This window comes from Chroicocephalus ridibundus, chromosome 11, assembly GCF_963924245.1.
Source record: "Chroicocephalus ridibundus chromosome 11, bChrRid1.1, whole genome shotgun sequence".
NCBI lineage: Eukaryota > Metazoa > Chordata > Aves > Charadriiformes > Laridae > Chroicocephalus > Chroicocephalus ridibundus.
The window spans coordinates 6,228,533-6,254,802 of NC_086294.1; the positions used below are offsets into that span (position 1 = coordinate 6,228,533).

At 38.6% G+C, this 26,270-nt stretch overlaps 1 protein-coding gene across 17 annotated transcripts in view; it reads right to left on the minus strand.

Annotated features, from left to right (window-relative positions):
* Positions 1 to 26,270, minus strand: part of TENM2 (teneurin transmembrane protein 2) — a 668,147-nt gene that overhangs the window by 344,046 nt on the left and 297,831 nt on the right. Inside the window, exon 1 of one of the 17 annotated variants that reach the window (XM_063349521.1) lies at positions 17,420 to 17,893. The exons of 14 other annotated variants lie outside the window; for them this stretch is intronic. In XM_063349521.1, the coding sequence (XP_063205591.1) occupies positions 17,420 to 17,465 (46 nt within the window). In that variant the 5' untranslated portion in view covers positions 17,466 to 17,893. Of the gene's footprint in view, positions 1 to 17,419; positions 17,894 to 26,270 lie in introns of those variants that run through there. 2 more of the 17 variants (XM_063349522.1, XM_063349527.1) reach the window with 2 other exon arrangements.

Here is a 26,270-nt window from a genome sequence, read left to right on the forward strand (position 1 = left end):
AGGTCATAAAAGAGAAAGGACGCCGAAAAAAAAGGGGGGAGGGAATATCTGAGAGGCGCACAGAAGAAGCCCGAGTGCTGACTCACGCTGTAACCACACCGAGCAGAAAACTAGGCCACCGCGGAGAAAACGATGGGAAGTCTGACGCGTTCACTGCCTTCAGTAACGTGCAGAATTTGTATTTGACAAAACAGCTTACAAAAGGAGCAGTCCCAACTTTCAAGCAACAGCCTTCGCTGGAAATCTTCTGGCGTGTGTTGCTGCCCTGTGCCCCTGGCGCAGCGGGCCAGGCAGAGGAGCAGGGTGGCAGCCCTCCCCTCCCCCCGCCCTCGCCCCCCACCCTCCCACGATGGCATCGGCGTCCCCAGGCAGCCACCAAGGCTGCTGCCGCCGCTCGGGGGGACCATCGCTGGAGATCTCGGCTCAGAGGCGCTGAACACTGATGGTGCAGGGGGAGACAATACCTGCCCCCCCGACTCCCAGGGTCTTTTTAGCTGACTATTATTCTGTACTAATCAAGTAAAGCAGACTAACAACTTTCCTATTCAGACATAATTCATTATCCTTATTTACCCAAGCTGGCAAAATTTAGAAAGATTATTCCTTCCAGCCTTTTTAATTACCAAAATTCTACTTGCTTTAAAATACCATAGTCTCCCTTGAGGATTCAGCAGAGCTGAAGATCACCATGGCAATAAGAAAATGGTGCCAATGTTATCTTGGCACTGACTGTCTACAGATCTCAGGAGACTCAGCACAGGAGAAAATTGAGCTCACGTAAAAGCAGGAATGAACTCTCTCTAATGATTTTAATATACCTTTTATTTTTGCTAATTTGATGTTAAAGAAGTTGAATAAAAAAACCCAAGACTTAGAATCATGTGCTTTCCTCAACAAATAAACAAAATAGCTAAATGAGTTTACTATTTCATGGTGAAATCCACTTTACTTACACAAAAAAAAAAGCAATGTCCTACAGTTAGTAGCTGGACGTATGTGAAAATGTTGCCAAAGCATTGAAGGGAAGAAAAACAACCCACACGAAAACAAAGTTTGAGAAAAACAATATCTGCAGTTCTTCAGATCCCTTTAGATGGAGGCGATGAAGCTTTTCTACAACCACAACATGCAGAAGCTGTGAGTTCTGCTGCCCATCTTTGAGGTTTGGGTTTGTTTGCTTTTTCCCTTCCCTCCCTCCCCCCCCCCCCCCAAACTGTGCAAAGGAGACAAGAGATACCTTTTATCAGGATTATATCAGGAATGTAGCACACGATACAATCACACAAAACCTGCCAGCAATACAAATGAGAAGGAAATGTGCTGCAGTGACTGCAGGACTGCTCCGGACTTTTAAACCACCTTGTCTGTAAAAAGCCAATGCAGCACGGGAGCATCTCCTGAAGGCCAAGTACCACACAGGCAACAGTGACAACATACACCAGAAGAAACTGCTCCTAACCCACGCAGGTCAAGATAATAAACAAAGAGCACCTTCCCCTCAAATCTACTGTAGTGCCAGCCCAACTGCAGGTTTTCTTTTTTTACGGTATCAAACCAGCCACTGACACATTATCTTCTTTTGTAGTTAGCAAGCAGGACAGAGAGGGAAAATAGACTATATTTTATCCCAGTGCCTACACACACAAAAGGACAAACTAATTCTGTACTAGCTGAAAGACGCATTCAAAATTTCAGTGAAGAATGAAAATGCTATATTGCAAACACCGAAAGAGGGATTTAACTCCATATAGAGCTGAGTGGGATAATCACTCTGAATTAGGAGACTTCACTGTGAAAAGTAAATGCCAATTCCCTCAATTCTCATTTTATAAACCTGGTTTCTAATTTGCATGTACCACTCTTCCCACATAGCCACAGAATAATTTTGTAAATGGTTAATATTAACTCGTGCTGACTTATTTTTTTAAGGAAGTAAATGGAACATATCAGAATACTGTTTTACAGTGATGCATTAGTTGCAGCAGTCCTTCTGCTTAAGATGTATTTTGGGGCAGCAAGGAGAAAGATGCCAGCGGAGCGCGGGGGAACCAAGAGTGACTCTTCCACTTCCTGCGTTCTGACGGTCAGAACGCTGGCATCAAGCGCATAAACCCCACATGCAATGCCTGGCTTTCACAGTGTCGCAAGTGTCTAGGATATTCAAATCTTCAATTTCAATCAGATGCACGCTTCAGTCAGCGTCATTTGCATCTCTCACAAATGCCAGAGCTACCAGGGTACAAATTCATTCACAAATTAAACTGAATGTTTTAATTCCAAAAGCAGACATTCTGATGCAGATAGGCTTTTTGTTAATGCAGATGAAACGTTCTTTTTTTATCAGAAAGCAGGGAAGTAATAAATAGCGAAAAAACTCTACATGTGCCACCACACAGAATTAATGATGCCTGGATAGCTCTGGTTTCATATAGAGGTATTGCAAACGCATTGTACAAAACCTGCAGTTTAGTACAGCTTTGAAATACAATGCCGAGATTGCATAGAAAGTATTCCTACTTTGCAGAAAGGATATTGCATTCCATAGCATTAAATTAATTCAGATCATCATGAGTAATACCACCAGTGAGGGCGAAAAAGGCTCACTGCTTACACAAGCTCATGAGAACGTTTTAACAGAAATACAACAAGTTGCACTTGGGATAAGTATGGCTGGTAAAGGCAACAATCCTAATGTTCCTGTAACAAAAAAATGTGATATCCTGAGAAGAATTATTGGAGTTTGACATGGAAAAACATGAACAGAGACTGTTGTCCTTCGCCATGTCAGCCTTAACTATCTAAAAGGTCCAACCGCGCTGTGCCACTAACTTGAATTCAGCAGGACTACAATTCACGCGTCCCTGAGAAAGGATGCTTGGCTGCTCACCAACACACAAGCCCACCTCAAGAACTAATCACTGCTTCCTATTTAATAATAAAATTATATGTGGACTGGTTATTTTCCGCCCTCAAAATGTACACATTTCAAATAAACTTCCCTGGAAGAAGATCTCTCTTGAACTTTTCAGGATGGCTCCAACTGGTGAGTTTGCCGCCGCAGTTCCCGCTGTGCGGGGCGGGAGGAGAACGCCGCCTGTCAGACTGCCGGGCCTCCTGACAGCTGCTTAGCAGATGTCTTCTGAAAAGTAACAGAACTATCTGCTGGATTACAGTTAGAACAAAGCTAATCCTGACTCAATTAGCTTCTTGGCTTCTCCCCCACGCGGTATGCCAGTCTCAGAAAATTGCAAGAAAGAATTAATTAATTTACAGTTATTTTTAGATACTAAGCTCAACCTTTCAGGTTACTTGCCTTCCCGTAACAAGGCTCTATCCTTCCCAAATTAGTTGTTTTTAAGAAAGTTATTTCAGATGTGACCAAGACAAAACCTGTGATCCAAACAAGAACAGATCATCTTGCTTAGCTTAAAATGTCCTATGTGCAGAAAATGACTCGGCCCAGCACACACGGAAGGGCATAATCTAGCTCTTCAAATATAAACGGATCCTGCAGGTTTATAGTCCTCTGTGCACAGCATTCATGCATTTTGCTTCTCCATTCTTCATTCAAACCCGTACAACAGAAACCATATTTGGAAAGACAATTTTTGCCATTTGAATAAAAGAACTAATTAGTATCAGAAGTACACAGAAAAATAATGTTAGCTGTAGAAAGCTCCTTCTGACAGTCAAGATGTTTTTTGGTTTGAAAGGACTAGACTACTTTTTTAGACCTCAATCTTCCTTTTGAGCCGAATCCAAGTAAAATAAGTTTCACTGAGTCCAGAGAGGATCAAATTTAATTCAAAAGAACAATTACTAAGTAGAGTCAATGATCTTCAATGCTCAGGTATACTATTTTACTTTACTACATTATGGGAACTAGACTGAAATCTTTCTCCAAAGTTATTAGCTCAGGGTTTAAAAACTGACCACTAAACCTGCCTGAAAGTTACTTCATTCATGACTATGCAATTCTTTACCTCTATGTTTAGTTACTTCCACCTACCCTGCATGTTTCCCCTAAGCATTGCATTTTTGTCTTACAGATTAAAATGAAAATGCTGCATACTTTATTAGGTTTCGCTCTCTTATAATTACATTTGGGATACGAGACCAATGTTGTTTGTCAATGTAAAATGCAGCTCTCTGGCACAAACATTTTATTTGCTTGTTGTTTCTCCTTCCACCTCTCTGGCATATGTCAAATGTTTAAACAATATGATCTTGATGGCAGATTAATGTTACTACTTAACGTACAAGGTCAACTTTCCAATGCAAAAAGAAAACTGAGAAAATGTAATTGTTTTAAAGCTTTCTAAAAAAATTAGTTTCAGTTTAATCACAATGTATTTAAATGAAAATAAAACTCAAATTTGAAAAAAAAAAACCAAAACAACCAACAAAACCCCCAAGACATAAATCCATGCCATCACTTTCCAGTTTACAGTACATTCTAAAACAGCAGTGAACTGTTTAGTGAACAGCTAAAAAGCACATGAACAAAAATACAGTAGCGTAAGTTTGAAACAAAGAGCCGTAATGATAAGATTCCTGTAAAAAGGACCTTCTAACTAGCTATATTCCTAACAAGCTGTAGCACTACAAAACACAACCCAGTATGATTTAAGGCCTTGGACACAGGCCCCACAACATCCTTCTTTCTGCATCGGAGAGATATGGACTCAAAGGGTGGGCTGTTCGGTGGATGAGGAATTGGTTGGATGGTCGCATCCAGAGGGTAGTGGTCAATGGCTCAATGTTGAACCTCATGAGGTTCAACAAGGCCAAGTGCAGGGTCCTGCACCAGGATTGGGGAACCCCTCCAGTATCAATATAGGCTGAGGGATAAAGAGATTGAGATCAGCCCTGGGGAGAAGGACTTGGGGGTACCAGTGGATGAAAAGCTGGACATGAGCCAACAATGTGCACTTGCAGCCCAGAAGGCCAATCATATCCTGGGCTGCTTCAAAACAAGCACGGCCAGCAGGCTGAGGGAGGTGATTCTCCCCCTCTACTTTGCTCTGGTGAGACCCCCCCAGTGGAGTACTGTGTCCAGCTCTGAGGCACCCAACATAAGGAGGACATAGACCTGTTAGAGTGGGTCCAGAGGAGAGCCACAAAAATGATCCGAGGGCTGGAGCAACTCTGCCATGAGGACAGGCTGAGAGAATTGGGGTTGTTCCACCTGGAGAAGAGAAGGCTCCGGGGAGACCTTACTGCGGCCTTACAGTACCTGAAGGTGGCCTATAAGAAATTTGGATACAAACTTTTCAGCAGGGCCTGTTTTGATAGGACAAAAGATAATGGTTTTAAACTAAAAAGGGGTAGATTTAGACCACACATAAGGAAGAATTTTTTACACTGAGGCTGGTGAAACACTGGCCCAGGTTGCCCGGAGAGGTGGTAGATGCCCCATCCCTGGAAACATTCAAGGTCAGGATGGACAGGGCTCTGAGCAACCTCATCTAGTTGAAGGTGTCTGCCCATTGCAAGTGGGTTGGACTTGATGACTTTTAAAGGTCCCTTCCAACACAAACTATACTATGACTCTATGAAATAAGAGTTTCAAATTAAAACTTGGTTGTATCATAGGAAGTAATCAAACCATATTAGTCTACTGATACACTACAAGTGAGCACAGTGGCTGAACCACACTGTTAGATACACAAAATAGCATTAACCAAATGGAGCAAGGCTAAAGGGTCCAAAGATAACAGCAGTTAGATAATGAATGTATTTACTGTGTTGTCATATCCCAGAAAAAAATTTAGTCTTCAAACAGTCACGTTTCACTCCACTTAGTCTCTTGCGCACGCGTTATGCTTTGCACCTGTACAGCGCAGAATCTAACCTTCCTTACTCTTGTGATGGTCACCACGCACATCCCCTTCGTTCACACAAAAATGTCAGCAAAACTCCTGTAACGCTGCCCTTCATTACAATTTTACCATTAAAATGATTTTGGTTTTGCAACACCTGTATTGCCAAACCTTGTTTATTGACCTCCATCATTTGTATACTTAAGAGTATACAAATTAATTAGGAACTGTACCAGTACAGCTACTGAATTTCTGTTCCAAGTATGTTCTGAAAGGATGTAGCAAAATTCTGAAATTAGTAAAAAATTCAATAAATACATGTAATACATAATACTCCCTCATTCTATCGTGATCATCTAGGTCCTACTGATTAGAACAAAGATTCATTCTGAGATTCAGTAGAAAAAATTGTTTTCTAAAGTAAGCACATTTCTGTTAGTAACCTCTTACTTCAAATTGCTCATAAGAAAGCAGCAAAACCTTACAATATTCAGACACGACATCTTTATGTAAGTAGGTTATAATTAGGTTATTACCTCAACAATGCATGGATCATACCTTCCCACATATTTCTTCAGCACTTAACCAGACTTTGACCTGCTGAGACATAACGGACTCTACCCAATGTAAATCAAGAAAAGGGTGGTTTCAGCAGGGAAAATAGTTTGCTGACAAATCAGTTGATTTGGTTCCAGCTATAACACTGACCTATTTTAGAACATAGTGTGAGGAATTTAAATTTCACTACTTTTTTTATAAAAGAGAAGACAACCTATCTATTCCACAATGAAGAATCTGGGTTACTGGTTCCTTATTCTGTATTTCAGTTCAGCAGACCATCTAGGTGCCATTCTTACAGCGTATGAATTCAGGCTTTCTCTTTCCAACACTCATAGGAAGGATGAGCAATTGTGATATTCCATTCTGTGAAGTAATGAACGCAGGAAGACAAGGAGCTACCCCATCCCTTTTCTCCAAGATCGAGTATTACCAGTGACAGAAAACAGATCTAAGTGCCTGGCCACGTGTGAGCAAGCACGCCTGTGTAACAACCGCAAGGCCCCAGCAAACTTAACTGAGGGAATACTGCAAAGATAAATTAATTAATATTTATAGAGCACTCAATCTCAAGTGCTTCTGCAAAGATCTCTCCCTTTTGCTTTCTTGGGTTCTGTTATCAAACGTGCAGGTGGCATAAATAAATACAGGCAAATGTAAAAAGCTACTCACATGACTATTACTGGTTGTGCTTTAACAAAAAAGTAGCCCATTTTTCTTCTATCAGCTCCTTCTCTAGCCCTTACTACCTGCACGCAAGATCCTACCTATTCATAATAAAGCGAACCGTTGTATTTATAGTCAACACTATGGTAGAACCAAACACAAATGTTGAAGAAAAAACAAAAAGAAAAAGCAGTTAGGAAGACTCCAATCCTTACAAGTATTTTCTGATTTCTTAAATAAATAAATAATGGTAAAGTAACTGCCTTGAATAATGATCCCATTTGTTTTGATTTAAAAATAAAAGTATTAGCTAGAAGCATTTAATGAATCAAACTAATCCCAACTCAATACGGTACACACATATCAGATATTGTTTATCTGAAACATTACGCTGACAAGTCCCTCTCAACTTATCTTGCAATATCTGTTTGAAATTTTCCCCTTTTTGATCCTGTTCTGAAATCAGAAGCAAGCTGCCTCTAGCACTTGGAATTTAGCTGTCAGATAAATCTCCGTGAAACACCTGGGGGAAAAAAAAAAAATCATACCAGGTGCTGAAAAAGTTACATATTGGCCTCTTTCACTACTGGAGGCAGACAGATCCTCTGCACATGCCTTTGTGTACCCCCAACCTAATAAGTATTAATGTTTCACATTCCTTTCTACTGTGAACTTTTAAGAAATTATTCCTCTAGTAAGACGTACTATCACTGGAGGCCGTTTATACAGGTCAAAATAAGCAACTACCATTCCGCGTACAAAAGTTTCTTACCACTTACACCACTTGTGTTCCTCTTGCTTGCTTTACATTTCAGTTTACGCTTTTCACACTGTACGTTTATGGAGAAGGGAATAAGGTGCTTTCATGTTTTTGGAAACCAATCAGAATATTACAGTATTAATGCAATTAAATAATTAAAAATATAATGATCTTGACTGAAGAGGTATTTCAATATACCTCTTGGCATAATGATAGCAATTGAAAACCCTCCTAGAATGCAGCCTACTTGGCACTTGCTTATTTATCAACTTATTCATTTCTATTCTGTTTACAAAGTGGAGGCAATAAAGGAAATCTCAAGGGGTTTTTGTTAGTTTTTTGGGGGGTGGGTCTGGTTGAAGGGACTCTCCCTGCATTAAGGAAAAGGCTCCCACTGAATGATAAAGGACCCTCTGTTACACTATCGCAGGAGCGGAACTGCATTAACCCCTGCCCTTCCCCATTGTACTCGCTGCCCACTGGAAACAACAACAGAATTACTAAAATCCCACACTCTCTAATGGGATGGTAATAGGATTCAGAGGCCATTAGGGTAAAGGCAATCCATATTTTACAGTTTAATAAGCTCTTGCTGAAGATGCTGGATCCCCCTTCAAAGCCAACAATTACTGATTTAGTATTAACAAATCCACAACAACTGTCAAGACTGCAGAATGCATTCAAGATGAAGTCAGCAGCTTGGTGACAGACTCTAAACTGTGTGTAGAAAAATGAAACCACTTAAATTGAAATAATTTGTAATTTTACAGTGATACTGGTTATTACTGTCATTTCAGATTTCTTTACATCCAAATGTCATGGTTACTCAAGTTTGCATAGAATTCTCGCAGAGTTCTCTGGTGTTTGTTTTAGGAGGCGAGCACTTTTGTCCTGTTTTCTAAGCAGACGCCTCTTGTCAACAAGAAATAAAACAGTGAACGCAGAACTAGAAGAGACCAATTGAGTCATGAAATCAAGTTCTCTACAATCACAGATAATCACACAGACAATTTATCAGTATTATGATTACCTATAAATGGATTATCTACTAGGCTGTAGATTCAAAAGAACCCATCATTCTCAATAGCATGCCTTGAAGTGTAGGGTGTAAAATACATACCTACTACTTTGCTCATTGTTATCTTAAATATTCTTTAAAAACACTGGTTTACATATTTTTGAAAGGTGAATGTGCTGAATATTTACTTAGGTCATTTAAAGCTAGAATCTTACTATTTATATTTTTGCTGTGTCCAGTCAATCCACACTCCCTTGTGTGACTGACTGGGTCCACACAAGGACCCACCCACTCCTTACATTCCCGAAACCAGGAACAGGCCTCACTTACATACCCACCATAAGCGCTGCTGGACCGAAACTCCGCCCCTTCCGCTATTCTTTTGCTCATGTTTGTGATGAGGGAAAAAACCTCCCAATGAAAACGGATGCGCTTTTTAGAAGTGACACTTCTGAGACTCAGTTTTTGCCCCCACAAACATTCATACAGTTCTCGGTGAGGCAGACAAGAGCCACTGTATCTGGAACGGTGGACCGCTGCTGTTATTGTACAATCATTTCGTGCCTGAGAGCTCATAACCACAAACACAACAACAGGTAAGCAAAATAAAATACACAGACAAAACCCAACTAAAACCAAAAGCCTACATTCATTTCAAACTGAGGAAACTGATCCTTCACCATTTGTTTTCAATAGCTCTGACAACTTTGCCACATTTTGGAACTTTAATAAATATCAATTTACAGAGGAAATACTGTTTATACGGATACATTTAACAGCCTATGTTGTTTATACAAAAATATGTATATGTCACTGTAACACAGCCTGACTCTAGAAGTGGATTTTTTTTTGAGTTTAGGTAGCGTGGTTAGGCAGCACCTGCACGCACATCGAAAGGTACTAAAAGCCACGTGTAACCATAAGTGGTGTAAAAAGAGGGCTAAAGCTACATTAGTACATTTTCCCATGCAAGCATGCCTTGAAAGGACCTATATTACAGTACAATCAATTATCAAATTGAACAATTATTTGTGTGCTATGGATACATACTCCCAGTTCCATTTTTTAAGAACTGCTGTGTTTTCTTTTTGGACTAAAGGTGAAAAACATTTCAGCAGGTGGTGAATTAATGCTTGGTGAGTATTTTGGGGTTTTTTTAGATGTTTTTTACAAAGATGAGGAAAAATAGGACATTAGTAAAAACAAAGAAAGAAAACCCCACAACCTAGACAGTACTGAAACCAAACACACCCAGCAGGTGCCATCACGGAATCACTTCTAGGAATCCACACGTAAGTGAACTGTTGTTAGCGTAATGCCATCGGATTAATAAGGCTTATTATTTATGTGTTCGCTACAGTGGACTTATATTCCAGTATCTTTTTGGTCTGATACCATTTAAAAAAAAATCGGCTCCGTAATGTAATGAACCAGTTTATCATTCTCCTCCAGAAAGGATGGAAACTTAAAACAATGTACTCACTCATGTTCCAGAATCAGTAAAACTATTAAAACATCTACTTTTTCATTCAGCTAGCTCACATACTTTTGTTGTTCAGAACAGTCTACATTGATTTTTTTTCAATATATAATTCAAAATTCTGCACCCAAATCACAGTAATTGTGAATCAAACAAATAAAGAATACATTAAAGCCCCCTCATGCCCCGCTTGCCTGCTCTAATGCAGATCTTCTTGAAATGACCATACCAGTGTTAACTCACGATGCATCCATAATACCCTTTCCTACCTTTCTCAACTATTCCTTAGCACAGAATTGTGGTTGGTTTAAATTTTTATGTTACATCTATGAAACACCACTAGAAACACAAAACTCCTTTGCACTTGCAGCATAAATTAGAATTCAAATCACCTCCTTCAGAGATAAAAGCTCTACCTCTGCTTAGTTTCCCAGAAAACAACACAAAACAAAATCAAGTCATGGAACATTAAAAAAAAAAAAAAAACAACCAAAAAATTCCACACCCAAACCTGCAGCTTGTAATAAGAAACTATCAAAATAGTTTTTAAAAGAAAATAGAACCTTCAACCGTAAGTGATGAGTTCATTCAGAAGATTTCATTTTAGAAGGTGGTGAACAAGGATAAAACAATTAATTTGTCCAGGCTGGCCAAGGCGAACTGGGTAAACATGAAAAGAAAATGTGTTGCCTGCACTGTAGTCCTGATTTGTTTAGTACTTGACATATGCTGTCTCAGAAGACCATTTTAATTTTTATTTCTGTCATTCTAAAAAAAATCCTCTCAGAAAAGGTAGTAAGGCGATGCAATATAATGAACTATAATACAATAATCATGGTTTGGATTTCTGTCAAGTTTCTTAGAACGTAAATGAGCATTTATCAGGAATTTGCCCAAAACAAATAATTTACACTCATTTCCGCAACAAGACAGACATGATTCTCTTTCATTCAGCTCTTTGTTAACTCTGATTAATTGCTTCACTTCCAAATTTCATTAGAAACGTATTCATCTCTTCTAGGTAGCAACAATTGATATGCTGCATCTCAAATTCTCATATTAGAAAACTGAACATCTGCCCATTCCTTACATTCTACTGACCTCTAGAGACTGTATGTATATATGTATAGCACATATACATTATTTATGTCCATGCACACATACTAGAGCAATGTCACAATAGATTGACTTCAGAGAAATCTGCATGCAGTATTTGATCTTACAGTTTTTACTCTAATCATGAATTGTTCTTAGAAATATTTTCTTTCCTGTGTTTTCTAGACATGGAGAATCTCTTGCTATTTTTTTCCCTTTCCTTTCTGTGTCCTTCCAACTCAAACTCACCATAGCCTTCTTTATCTGTTGCGTACAGAATTAAGCTACAAGTATGAATATCAATATAAACATTGAGATAATCCAGGTTTCCTTTAAACATGAATACCTGCCAGGGAGGGAGCGCCACAAAAATCAGAAGCTCCTAGTTATTGAAAAATAGGCATTATTATATGTCGGGAGAGAAGACAAGTCTTTCGTAACTCCGTATCGACACTTCGGCCCCCCACCAAACAGTAACATGTTGCAGCAGCTTCCTTCTCTCCATTTTGCTGCCAAGGAAAGAACTACAAAAGCCTGTGTTGGGTTTGACATTTAGACCAAACAGGAAGGGCTGAAGGAGTTGAATTTGTCAACTAAACCCTATTCGAAATAGACATTAATCCAATAATAAAGAGAAACGAGGGGAACAGAAAAGACCACGTTCCTCCATAACAACGTTAGCATAGCTGACACTGCTATGAGCCATCACTTGGTAATACTGTGTGGCCAAGTACACCAAAAAACATTACCACAAATACATACAAAATGAACATGTGAAATTTCAAAGGCACGTTTTCCAAATGAAAATACTTCGTATTAAGTTTCATATCAAAACGCCCAGAAAATAAACAAGAGATTTTCTCATGCTGCTAATGTTTTGTAGAGAAGAACTGCTCATAAGATACTTTCATTTGACTTTATCCTCTGGAATCTCACAGACATAGGTAAGTTTCGGAGAATGATCTGAAAAAAATGTCCTACTTCAAAAAGTTTTAAAAAAGTTTTAGCTAAAAAGCTTTTTAGCTACGCGTGCCCCTCCCCCCCCCACCACTTTGGGGAGGTGAGGGGATAAAGCTTTTTAATGCGACATTTTACGCTTATAATCATACCACACATGATAACAATACAACTTTTATTTGATTTGGATTCAGCTATGAGCTAGCGGATGCATTTTATTAAATCAACATAAGCTAGAGATAGCAACTGAACTTTGTATCTTTCAAAAATCGCAAGCATAGAGTAAGAAGTGCGCTAGCTAAATATATTTCACACAATACAGCTAAAAGAGAACCTACATCCACTATTTCAAGTCAACCACGAGCTACTTTGGCATGAATGAGGAAAATATATACATCCATGTCTTTTCCTTTAGAAGTAGCATCCTTAAGATGACTTCATCACCAAATCCCATTTCTACTTTTTAAAGTTGTGTTTCTTCACCTCATATAAATTTTTTATGAAACTATTGCAGTGATGGAACAAATTATATAGATGCATTTGAAACAAGCTTCCCAATTAAGTCATTAAATTCCTATTGTCTGCAGTATGTTTTCCTACGTAGACATCACAGCTTTGTATTCCAATATCTTACTGCAGACTCCTAGACACCCATTCTTCCTGTATTCCAAGAATGTGAGATTAAGTATGTATTTTTAAATTTGAAATGGGCTGAAATTATAATACATACATTTGGATTTGTGTGTTTGCTTTTACATACGTAAGCATCCATAGACAAACCTAGAAATACAACATTGCTGCTACTGGGAAACGTGGCACTAGACTCAATTGTGGCCAGAATTATTTACCCTATTCAGCTATTCTGAGCTTTTCACAGTGTACTCATAAATAGAATTCCACTCTACAATATGCTTGCTTTTCTCTTCATGACTTTGAGAACTGAGAAATACAAAGATAAAAGTTTATCCCTTAGGGCTATATTGTGTCATAAGCCTTTAAACTGAATTTGCCAATGTTTTCAACAGGGAATTCTCTTTAGAAACTGATGACATATTACGATCTTTTAAACTAAATTACGTACCATTTCATTGAACTGACAAGTCTGAAAGTAAACTGAAGTAGGGAAGGTGCAAGAACATAATTCTGGTAGTATTCTCTCACTGGTAACACTCAGGCTTATTTTTCTGAATGACACAGAACTGTAAAAATGGAAAAGTGCTCATGAACTTTTGGCCATGCCCAGCTGAGATGCACAATGTTCAATACCAACTGCGAACTGTCTCTAAAGCCCTAGGAACTTCTAAGCTTGAGCAAAAAATCACACAAAAAGCTAAACATGACTCTTCAATAAAGATATACAGCATTGATGTCTCCTAAACCATACTCATGAAAACCAGGAAGATTTCACTTATTCCCCATATAAAGTATGCAAACAGTTTTCTGAAGGTTAAGGAATCACCTTAGTATGTACGCAGTTTACGCATGCATAAATTCAGCAATAAATTAAAGAAGCAGAACATTAAGGAAAAGCCCTACTGGCAGCCGCAAATCTGAATGGGAAAAAAAGCCCATCAACCTAAAGCTTGTCAGATTATAGAAATTTTGGTGCACACACCTGCAAAACCCCATGAAAATACTAAAAATAAGCTAGAATAAATAATCTAAAACACAAATGACATGGAGATGACTACAGAGATCTGCCACACATTTTTCTATCTGCATTTTTTTCCAATTATAAGCAGTAAGCAGCAAACTAAACAAAGCCATGCTGCTATGTATTATAAAAATCAGTGAAACATAGTGATTTTACTTCTAAAACCAGCAATCTCTTCTCTAAAAAGTCTTCAACTAATTCTTGTTTTTCCTTTTTTATTTAAGGTACAAACCAGCTGAATGAAGAGAGATCACGTTTTTATTACGACTAGCCTAAGTTTTGCGTGTATATCCTCCTTTACATGAAAAGCTAGGATTAAAAATATGACCCAACACGCATTGCTGTTTTGAATTTGAAATCAGTTATGGTTGATGATCATCTCCAAAAATAAATATTCCCACAGATAGAGGTCAGTGGTTGCCTGAAATTGCATCAGTTAGTGCCTGTATACTAGAATCCTCCACTCCTTTGGGACTCCTTCATCATTTTATCACATTAATTAATAAACCAATAGTTTTAGCATAGGACATCACAGTTTTCTATCTACTCATTTGCTATTGGTTACTCTACAATTTATTGATCTGAGACTCATCGGAGGATTTCTCTCAGAATTTAAGCACATAAGAAGATGGTAACTCACAATTGTTCATAGCTTGAAAAAAAATGTACAAATAAAAAAATAATGTACAAATTAAGAAAGGGGTGGGTTTTTGCTTTTAATTATGTTATGTGTTAATCTGGCAAGCTCTTACTGTTCTCAAAGGAAAGCAACTTCACTGCACTGGAATTCTACTTTTGAGGTACATGCATTTAATTTCTTAATTTATAATTAAACATTTATATTTTGTGAATGCATTAAAACAAAAAAACCACCAAACTTCTAGGGATACTCTTTCAGCCCTTCCTCTGAGAAAACACGCATGTGAAACAATGTTAATACCAGCGATAAAATGTTAGAAGTGGCAAGTAAAACCTAAAAACCTTAAAAAAAGACATACAGTTGTCTCTACATGCGCCTCATTTCAGCACATGTACCTCTTCAGATTTTCACATTGAATAGAACCTAGGATGATGATGTAAAAAATTATTGATCTCATATTATTAAACTACCAACAGCCTGTATAACCATTCGCCTTGAGATTTTTCTCTGGCTTTTGTAATCTCACTGCATTTCTTTTCCTCTAGGAAGCAATCTTTGCTTTGCTCTCCAGCAACATCTACTGGAACATCAGTAAAATGCTGCTGTTTCTATTAATCACCCATTTAACGTCGAGTAGGGCAGAGTTAGCAAATGCCAAAAGGAGAGATAAACGATCTGCAATTCAGATCCTGCGTTCTGGGCTCAAACAGATGAAGTTAGCTCGTCTTCAACCTCCTAGTTTTCTGCCGCTTCATAAGGAACAAATTCTTCATGACTGATTCATATCAAAAGTCATCTACCATTTACACTTAGACATGCTTTATTTAAGTCACAAAATATAATTTCAAATACCACATTACATTCAGGACTTCCATTTTTGTCAGACAAGTTACTCTTCATTTCGGCTTGATCAACATGCGCTTAAACACATGGGAAGCATGAAAAGAGCTTGGAAGAACGTATAGGAACATTTTGAAAGGTGAAAGAGAGGTGTAATGGCAATCCCAATGCCAAATAATAAACAAGAACAAGTTCAGCAAAACTACAGCTAAGAAGTAAAAATGTCCACTACAAATCAGTGAGACATTTACAAGTTCTTTTGTCTGATTTCAAGGCCTCAGGAAAAAAAAAAATATATGTCCCTTTATACGAGGATGAATATGTATGATTAACTACCACTGAAGATCAAGTAGTAGCGCGTGAAGTCCCTCTGTACTGATGGGAGAGGAGGCTTCCCTGGGGGCTCGATCCCATTTGGCTGCGTGGTGGCTTGTCACTGCCTATCGTGTAACATCAGCTCCCGCAAACGCACACAGAAAGCACGGCCACCGGGTTCTGCACGGTACAGGGCACTGCGCCTTCCCACGGCTGCAGGCAGGATGGGGTCATTAGGGTGAACTTGCATAAAGACAAAAGTTCTCAAGTAAACATACTAATTTCTGTCTGCAGTGTGCTCATTTGTAGGGCTGCAACGCTAAAATCTGCCTATCAAACAATGTTTACTCTAGGACTGCTTATAAAGTTAGCTTTTCAGAGCACTGCTTTCAGAGCCAGTTAATTAGTACTCTACTTTTACAAATCACCGCAATATTATTTGCTTTCCTTTAAATCCCTAATAATGGTCTAACTGCCCTTGCCTGCTTGTTCACTTTCCAGTATGACAATGAAATTCAGACCATCGCTGCTGCTCAGAATCCCTTCCTTCTGTTCAGAGTCTTAGTTTGCTCACACAGAGAGCAACTGTAAAATACGAGCGCAGAAATGTAGGGAGAGAAAAGGCGGCACCAAAGCCAGCGAAAACCAGAACCAGAAGTCCCAGTAGCTAAATATTCCGGTTGTGAATAAAAAGCACGTATCGGCATGTAACATTTAAAAAGTAATTAAAATTATTTTTGCTTTTGGAGTCCCTGTAGAGCTTCAATGTATTTTTCTAGAGAATGAAAGGGCATGTTTCCCCAAACCACAAACACTTGAAGCTATATTAATTTTATATTGTCACAAGACTTAAGTTCATAGGCTTTGCCTGATAAATTAGCTCCTCTCAATAACTGTTAAAGAGAAAGCCCTTTATTGTAATCCAAGTGCACTTGTGGACAGCACTTTCAGAGTTAACTCCATTTGACAACTGACATAAATCCATTATTCTAATTTGGTGATTGCTTTACTAAACACAGATGCAGTTTATGAGTTTTAGTCACGTATTTCATTCAGGATGCCACTTAATCTCAATTTACAAAACATAAACACGAAATAGGTTTTACAGTATGTCTAAAAGGGTATAGCTATTCAGCCGATGAAATGCCAGGCAAACAAACCGTATTCACCTAGACCTAAACTCCATGCTAGATTTTACCTTACCAAATAAATAGTAAGTACGTACAATTAATTTTTAGTTCAGCTCTTGCAAGCAAATCGCAGAATGCCAAGCTCCTCGAGGGTTGTAAGACTCAAAAGCTTTTCTTATACTGAGATTTAAGCACTGAATTTAACCTTAAGCAAAGTCCAGCTTTCACAAAAGCTCGTTCTCCCGTTTATTTTGATACACAGGGAAAAGGGGGGAAAAACAATAATTTGGTCTGAATACAGCATCTTCACGAGCCCATTTCTAATTCAATTTATAGCACATACTTTACATCTTAAACAAAAGGAATCTGAGACAACACCGAGGCTGCCTCTTGCTGCAGTTGCTTGTCTCCGTTACAAAACGCTGAAAATCTACCGCTCTGACCAAGCCACCCCATAAAACATTCTGATTCAGGCACTTCTTACCTGCCTCAGTTGAAGGCTTCCTTCCCTTGTTAGCAGTATGAAGCATCCTCTAGCCTTCCCAATCCTCACCACCAGCCTCAAATTGCACCGCTAAGTCCCTTTTTTGCAAGAAAACGCTTATTGAAAGTGATTAGTTTTTGTTGTCCCTTTTAAGTCCCTCCTGCGGGAAAGAGCAGGGGAGCGATGTGACGCCACCTTTTAATCTTTTGCAAGAGTGAAAAGGCAGAAAAGGAGCGCTCGATCAAACTGAGCTTCACACATGACTAAAACTCGCCGGAGAGGCTGCAAGCTCTGGCTAAAGCACCACTAGGCGTAAGTGTAAGAACAGAGAAGAGGGGAGAGTCAATGAAATGTGACAACGTACGTGCATCAAAGACAGGGAAAGAGGGAGAGAACAATAAGAGAGAGATCGAGACAGCAATGAGAGAAAGAGAAAGAATGGGAATGCGAGGGAGAATGAGCATGAAGAAAAGATAGGGGAGTTCTGAAGCAAAGAATTCGCAGAATAAAGCCAAAGTGTCTGGCAGCTTCTGTTTTTATCTCAGTGAGCATGACATACTGCCTCTCTCATTTAGCACCACATTCTTGTCTCTTCCAGGTTTGAAAACTGAGATAATCACAATGTGTGCCTGTTTTCGCCTGATTGGCATACTTGTGTGCAGTATACCTGAGCTCCCCCTCAACCATCTTCTACAGACGCATTTATATGCAATTAAGTTCATACATTCATTAGGAAAGACACCTCCCCCCCACCCCCAAAACCCAGGAGCTGCTAATTTCTCCATCAATTTACAATATAGTTTAACTGGCAGACGGAATTCTACTTATAACTACTAACAAACTGCCACTGATAAACAAATGACTGAACAAATGTTTAATGTTGATAACTGAGTTTTCATAGCAACAAAACATATTAGCATTGATAAATCTGTGTTAAAAAAAAAAAAAAGAGGTATTACAGACACCTTCTTCTATTTATCTTGTTATTGCACTAAGAAGTAAAAGACAAAATGTGACCCAGAACTAACATTTTTAAAGGAATGCATCAGAGACGCGATCAGATTTCAAATGTTTAAAAAAGCAATTACAAGCTAAAAAATAAATTTAAATTTTATAATTTAATTATTAATTCCTACTCATTTAGAAAAGGTCCTCAACACTTAGTCCTCATACAAGCAGGGTTCATTTTCATGTGAGATGGGGGTGGTTTGTGTGTGGGGGGTTGTTTGGTGTTTTTTTTTAACTATATATTCTATTTGTAACATTAGGACTGCTTCTGTAATTAGCTTTATTCACACCTTTTACCTTTTTAAGGCAAAGGCAAATAGGCTTTTAGCCACCTGGCAACTGGTCAGCTGGCCAAAAGGCATAATACTTGTCTGCAGAACCATCAGTCCACGATCAGACTCAGCTATCACACGGGCATGTACAGTTAAGAGGGCAGCAGAAATGTAAACAAACCTGAAAAAGAACATATATTTTCTCTTTGCTGCAGCATCCTATTTGGGCCTCTCCTTGTACCCTTGTATCCTAGCATCTCAGCTCTACTAGGGAAAAGGAAGGGCTATGTCAGTGATGTAAGACTCTGGAACTGTGGATCTAGATCCCAGCTGTATGGCATATTCTGTGTTAGCTTATGCAAGTCACCCAGTGCTACGTTCAGGCACCTGCATCTTAGGGTACCAAGCTAGTTAAAAAAAAAAAAAAAAAAAAAAAAAAAAATCTTTTAACAGCTCTACACAACTCAGTATCCTCTTTTGTAAGGATTTCCCAATCCCAGGTCATGAATGATTCTCAGGGAATCAGTGGCCCGTTTCAAAACTGAGTACTTATATATCATCATTGTACCACAAATTTTAAATGAATTTATGCTTTTCTACGAATGTTAACCTCCAGAATCTCACCACAAACCGCCATATTAAGCTCTGGGCAGACAAAATCTGGTTTTCAAATTTGTAAAGTAAAACTTGAAAATCAACTCTAAGCTGACAAACTGTCCCAAACCCCACGCTTACTGCTACATTTGTGATTGCTTCAGGGTTTCACCTCTTATTTTTTGTCCCCTGGGGACTGGCAATACACTTGCATAAATACAGATCCATTAAAATCAGATTCACACTAATCTTCTTGAGCAACCTTCATTACATGAGCGTAGAGTAAAATTTACCATAAGGAGTAAAATATTCATAAGAGCACTGGTCTGTTAAACCTCTCTCCGTATGTGTATCAATACAGCGCCAGCCTGACCTAGCAAAGGAGCATTTTGTGTGATGGTTTACACCAAGTATTTCTCCTTGCTCCGTTGGTGTAAGGAATCCAATCGAAGCAGGGTAGCTGCTTTAGAGGCCTCCTGTTTTCTCTTCCAGACGTGAAGGAAATAAACACTGCCTGAAGATTCAGGGGGACAGGAAGAGGAAGGAGAAATGAAGATCCATGTGTTCAGTTATTGAAAATTTTTCCAGAGTATTATTAGTAAACATGCCAATGGAAGTGCCTAGATACCTTTTAAAAAGAAAAAAAGAAAAAAAAAGAAGTCCCAAGTTCCTATAAGACGCTCACTCTGCCTGTACCCACTTAACTTAAAATGAGTAACAGAACAATTAGGGAAGAGATCTTTCCTCTCTATTTCCCATTTCATTTTGTTATTTTCCTACCCTTATTGGTAAATTGCTTTTCTCATGGAAGTCTTGATAAGCAGTTTCCACATATTTTACAATGTACTAGATTATATTCACGACAACAATCTTCAAAAAACGCAAACACATACATACCTACTTCTAGAAGTACTTCTTCATTCTCGCAGGCTTATCTATAAATTCACAATGCAATCAAACCCCTGTATTTACATCCAAGGTCAACAAACCACTTGAAAACATGCATGCAATTTGTTTGCTTGTTTTCATGAAAGATATAAGATTGAGTGGCTGAAACTATGCAAAAGCTTACATGCTATACTAAATAAATTCTTTTCTCCAAGAAGTGACCTTGTGCTGGAACAAAAATGTTTGGACACACAACTGCTTGAGTCCTGACAGCTCCACTGAGCAAAGCAAGTTCTTCTCCTATGGAAGTATTTTATTCTATAAATCGGCACATTTCCATACGACGGGCTAGGTGTTTGACTAACATGAATGCAAAAGCTGTATTTTACTGCTGGTAAATGTGCTTCCACTTAAGCTTCCTCAAGCAGTACTCCAGTGGCGTACAGGCACCACAACATAGAACGTTACGAAATGACCGCACAATGAAGTGTACTAGTAATGTCATTTTATGCAGAGATATAAATAACTGATTTCCAGCCCATTTTTTAATACTTTCACCATTACAAAGGAAATGACTAACCAGAGCTTTCCCTCAATCTTACCTGAAGAAGCCAAGAAGTTTAATCACAGAAAACCTCTTGATCCCTTACTTCTGTACTCTACTAGAAATCTGGATCATTCTTCCGTTTGTTTTAGGTCTAGGATTTCATTAGCCTGCATGCCAACGCATCCTCTATGTCTGTCACTTAAAACTTGCACAATAATAGGATCGTGAAGAACATTCCACACATTGCGTTGCTCCACTGATGCTGAATCCCCCCAACCCCCTGCCGGGAAAATGCATCGCCAGGGTTATCGAGAGCATGGAGCGTCATAACAGCAAATTATAGGGAAATAAAGTGGCAAAAGGCTACGAAAGTACTCATGTCTATTAAAGGGACGACTGGCCAGAACTACTCATTGACTACATACCCTTTGAAGCTAAAGGAAAGCCTCTGGCGATGCACAAGAGCTAATGACTGCTTTCTCTCACCAATATCCTTTTGTATTTTACATCTAGCAAAGACTTCTTATTTGCCAATTATCTAGTTGGATGGCATGAACAAAGAACTCATTTTTCCAGCCTTTTGCTTTTGTTTCTTCTGTTTCAGACCTGAAGAAATGCTGTTTCTGAAAGCATCTGTTTTTTTCAGTTATATCAGTTGGTTTAATAAAACATACCACCTTTTTTCCTGCAAACCTTGTTTTAATAATACCTTTGGATCTTTCTCTTACACCACAACCTCTATAAAAGTAGAGCAGCACTGTGAGGCCCTTCATCCCCCCCAACCTCCGTTCTCTAGACTGCAATCTGTGCGCTCCTCAGAGGAAAGACTACAGAGCAGCAGAGGGCTAGAACAGAGGCAGAGCACACAAGAAAATCCCTTGTGCCTTATGTTGTCTATACTTAACTTCCCAGCGTACAATTTATGACAAGAAATGAAATTGGTGTGGTAAAAGAAGCATCACAATCAGACGTGATTTTACTGGTGAGAGGCACAAGCATAAGCTACATGTAACATCCTGGCAGGGTGAAGGAAAACATGAGATGCTATTGCTGGTATGAATTATAAAACCACCTAAATACCGCTTTTTGAGTGTAACTGAATACGTGTGATAGCATCATTATAAATTAAAATTGTTTATGACCTCTATTTGGTCAAAACACTACGACCTTACTCACTATATGCATGGTTGAACCAATTTATCTATGGCTGCTGGTGCTACACGATAGAAGAAATAGCCAAGTGTCATGCAAAGGAAACAAAGAGAAAATACCAGCAGAAGCATCTTGTAATTGGGTTGAGTTATACGGATTTCTTAACGGCTACTGAAAATAATCTTTGATTCTTATCATTGCCAACTCAGTTATAACTAATGCCTAAGTTGCTATTTGTTTACATAGTTTTTAGTTTTCTCTATTTCATTAAATAACGTATTATGAAAATAGTCATTTCATGAATGAATGGAAATCAGTTATTTTTGCAAATTTTGCTTGACAAAAGAACTAAAATAGCAAATAATCAGTATGTTCCTGATTACTGGGGAATACTAATTTCAAAGGACATGTAACTCCCCTCTCCCGCCATTGTATTTACCTGTAAAACCACAGAGGAATATGCATTAAGAAAACATTTCAGAATTCAGACTTCCGTGGCACCAACTTGTACTACTGCCTGCTTGGTACAGTTCTGCGTAGAATTTTTGCTCCAACTACAGCTCCAAATACCGTCACACAAGCTAAGGCCTTTTAAGACTGTCATCAATATGTCAAACAATTCTTGAAGTATTTCCCACAGAAGATTTACATTTTTTAAAACGGACCGCCTTCATCTGTGCCTAAATGGCAGCCAGTTTACATGAACCTCCCGTGCCTCAACTGACATCAGGGATGGAAAGAATAACTTACCTACAAGGTACAGGTTTGCCTGCTGTGATTTCTTCCTGTAAGATGGGCTGAGCTCCTTCACGCTGTATAGATACCTTCTGCTTGCAAAGACAAAGGCCGGCATCCAGGAGAAAGCTGTATGGCTCGTAAAGGATTTTCTTCACTATTAGATAATTTAAGTTCTCTATGTGAAGTACAAATCTACACTGAGTCAATAGAGTATGTAGCTTCACAGAGCGTACAATTTATTTTAGAGTACTGGGCAACACACTTGAAAACCAAACAAAGCCTAGTTTTACTGCCCCGTCCTCTGAATTAATATGCAACATTCACGCCTTAAGTATACCCCTGAGCATCCAGTACTTCTCTGAGCCACAGCTTTGAAGATGTGTTGGTTTCCTATGCGCTAACTTGACCTATATTCAAGGCTGACTTCTATTCAGAGATTATTTCTGCTGTGGATTCAATTCCAGATGCTGTATACATTGCTTTGCTACACCTGCGATACAGATGCCAAAAAAACCAGAAGGACGTCAACAAATTAAAAGGCCACTGCTGTCATTTCATAATAACGAGGGCTCATCAAAATACATGCTTTTTTGTGAGCTGATCTTGGCACGAGCATATTTCCTTGATAATGTGGGAGCACAGAACCAAATCCAGAAATCTCCTTAAATTATTTGTTGTTATGCCATGGTCTAAAGACTTGCTGACTTGCCTGGAGCTGAACTTGATCTGTGCCGTGTGCCAAGGATGCCTACAACTCTTTCAAATGGGGAAGGCTTCCCTAAGAAGGGAAAATAAGCCTGCAAGACATGACCAAAAAAATGAAGGGAAAAAAGGAAAAGAAAAAGTTATTAAAGAACAAAGTTCCAAGACAAATTAAGTAAAAGAGGGCTCACCATCTCTAATACAAGGCACAGTAGAGGAAATGGAAAACAGGGACAAAGGTCTTGCTTTTTAACACTTGCTCCTGCTTGTTCATGTCCCGATCCACCATTTTTGCACCTGAACTCCAGTTTTCACATTTATAGTGCAAAGGTCTTACAGGATTAGGTCTTACCCTACTAGTAACACATGTCAACTCATTAAATGCTTCAAACTGTTCCATGTAATGATCCAGTGGAATACTCATATACTATTAAAATTCCACTGATCTCATGAGACAGAATCACAAAGCCCTCTGAGTCTACTAGGTCAGCTGAAAGACCCCTAGAGAATTCCAAAGACTTCCCTTTCGGCGCACTTGTAACAGACCCACGATGACCAGTTAACTTTACACCAACAGCTACCACAGCAGCGCTGATGCAAGAAACACTGGAGAGACTGCTCCACAGGCAATGCCATAACAGCAGCACGGAAAACCAACTGCACTAGCCCTACTTGCTGCCTGCATATGTGCAAAGCCCCACCTATATCATGAGTCAAGAGGTTTTTTTATTAAACAGTTTCATGCTGTATCTACACTGTGACTCAAGCAAATGAGTAGATAAGAAAAAGAGTGGGTAGTTTCAAGGAAGTCTGGTTTACTATCCGTCTCTCGTGGTTCAGAATACAGAGTAAAATTGCACCAAGGAGGCTTGACGTGGCTTATAAAAGCACCCTTAAAACACCTTTCTCGGCATGCCATCGGCTCCCATCAGCCAGAGGATATTGGTTTTGCTGAACCTTTGGTACGAACCGGAACATCTGTTCCTGTTTCTATCCCTGTCACGCCACTAACAGAATGCATCACGAAGCAAAAGATTTAAAAATTGGTAAACGTAAAGTACTGATTAGAATGTTGAGAACAGCAAGAACTTGACATGATTGACTCTTGAGAACTTTAAAAAACAGTATTTTAAGTAAATTGTTAAAAAGTGTCAGAAATGTTCAAAAAAGCATATGTATATTAAAAGTTCTATAAAAAGCGAAGATGACATTACATTAGAAATGATTAAAACTTAAAAATATATATTTAAATGAACATTTTAGTTTTGGTTTTAAGACAACTGTTTCACAGTTCTGAAACACAACCAGATCACATTATGAATAGCAAGATGTGGCTTTTTAGGTATGTTCGTTCTTTTAAAAATAGCCCTAATAAGTAACTGGCTGTATTTAAAAATAAAGAAAATTTAATCATAACATTCAGTATTTTTTTTCCTGTATCTTTTTTTCTTTAGAATATACAGATTTTGATTCCATGGAAACTCAGTTGAGACTGTGTCATTTCCTCCACTCAGCTGACTAAAAGCACTGGTGAACTATCCGGCTGTTATTTGAAATGTTCTTCAACTTTATGAAGTCAGAGACATGGGAGCAAAAGCTTTCCAGTAAACACTTTCTGACAAAGTGAAAAAAGTAGTTAACATAAAAAAGAAGCGTTAACTATTTTTACCTTTAATATTTTTCAGCCAACCAGTCTGTTACAGCCATTGTCATTTTTGACATTTTCTCTCCTGTGACAATCACAGAAGCAATTCAAAACTTTACTTATCAGCCAACACTCTTTCACAATAATCTGGTTCTTGCTTGTGAAATCTGGAATAAAACGGTACAATTTCAGATGCTGAATACCTAAAAAAACCTCTGGAAGCCACCTGGAGTAGATACGAACTATGCTATGCAATATGACGGAGTCACCACACACATTTCCTGGAAGTGCGCTTGTCTTAATGCACAACACCAAACGCATGACATTTAAGGGGTCCAATCTTGAGGAAAAAAGCCAGAGAGACTATCTTATAAACGCTCAAATTATTCAATAACCTCCACCTCCTCTTTCCTTCAACCTCCTGGTGTCTATTTTCAGGGCTTTTTAAAATACACTTCCGCTCTCTGTGACTCGGTACCCCTTACCTGTGAAGGGAATATAGAGATAACGGCTGGTTTGTACGGCTACTTTGAAAACTACTGTTGAAGAGATCGGGGGGCATATCAACAGATGAAAGAAAAACCAACAAAGCCCAGAACTTTTTTAGTGCCCCCCCCCCCATTTTTCTACATTAAAACTATACTTACTGATCTCGATGAGAAAATGTTTGGATCCCTGATGGCATTTTATATAACCTTACTCCTTCCTCATGATAGATTTTCTGCTGATTAAGGTTTCAAAGTAACTATAACAATATGAAGAAATACTATGCTATTGTGATTTTTTTTTTTTTAGTATAAAGGATATGACTGCAGTCATACAATACATAAGTCATAAAGGATGTTTTAAACGTTTTGTGGCCCTGCTTATCTCTATCGTATCACCTAGTTTTTGTCTCAACTCTAACAGATTTTCTGTTAACTAAATTCACAGAGCATTAATTGACATCAGCCGATACACGTTCACGACAAAGAAAAAAAGAAGTGTGAAGAAACATATAGTACTGTGAATTTCATTTTTAAAACGCTTCTCAGTTGGATAAGAATTAGCCAAACCCATTCTATCATCACAGGAAATGTCTGATTCAAGGCGTAAGTAGTTCTGACACATTTTCTAGTATTCACCAGAACAGAAACATTTCTTTATGCTTGTCAAGTAGTCCTTTAAGAGTAAGAAAGGGTGTTATTGAAATACTTTCGACTTCTGCTGATGTCTTAAACTCACAAGGCAAAATAAATGTTTTTCATAAAGGTAGCAGGAAGGAAGTGTTAGTGCAGGATAAGCCACCTGACGCTAAAGACACAT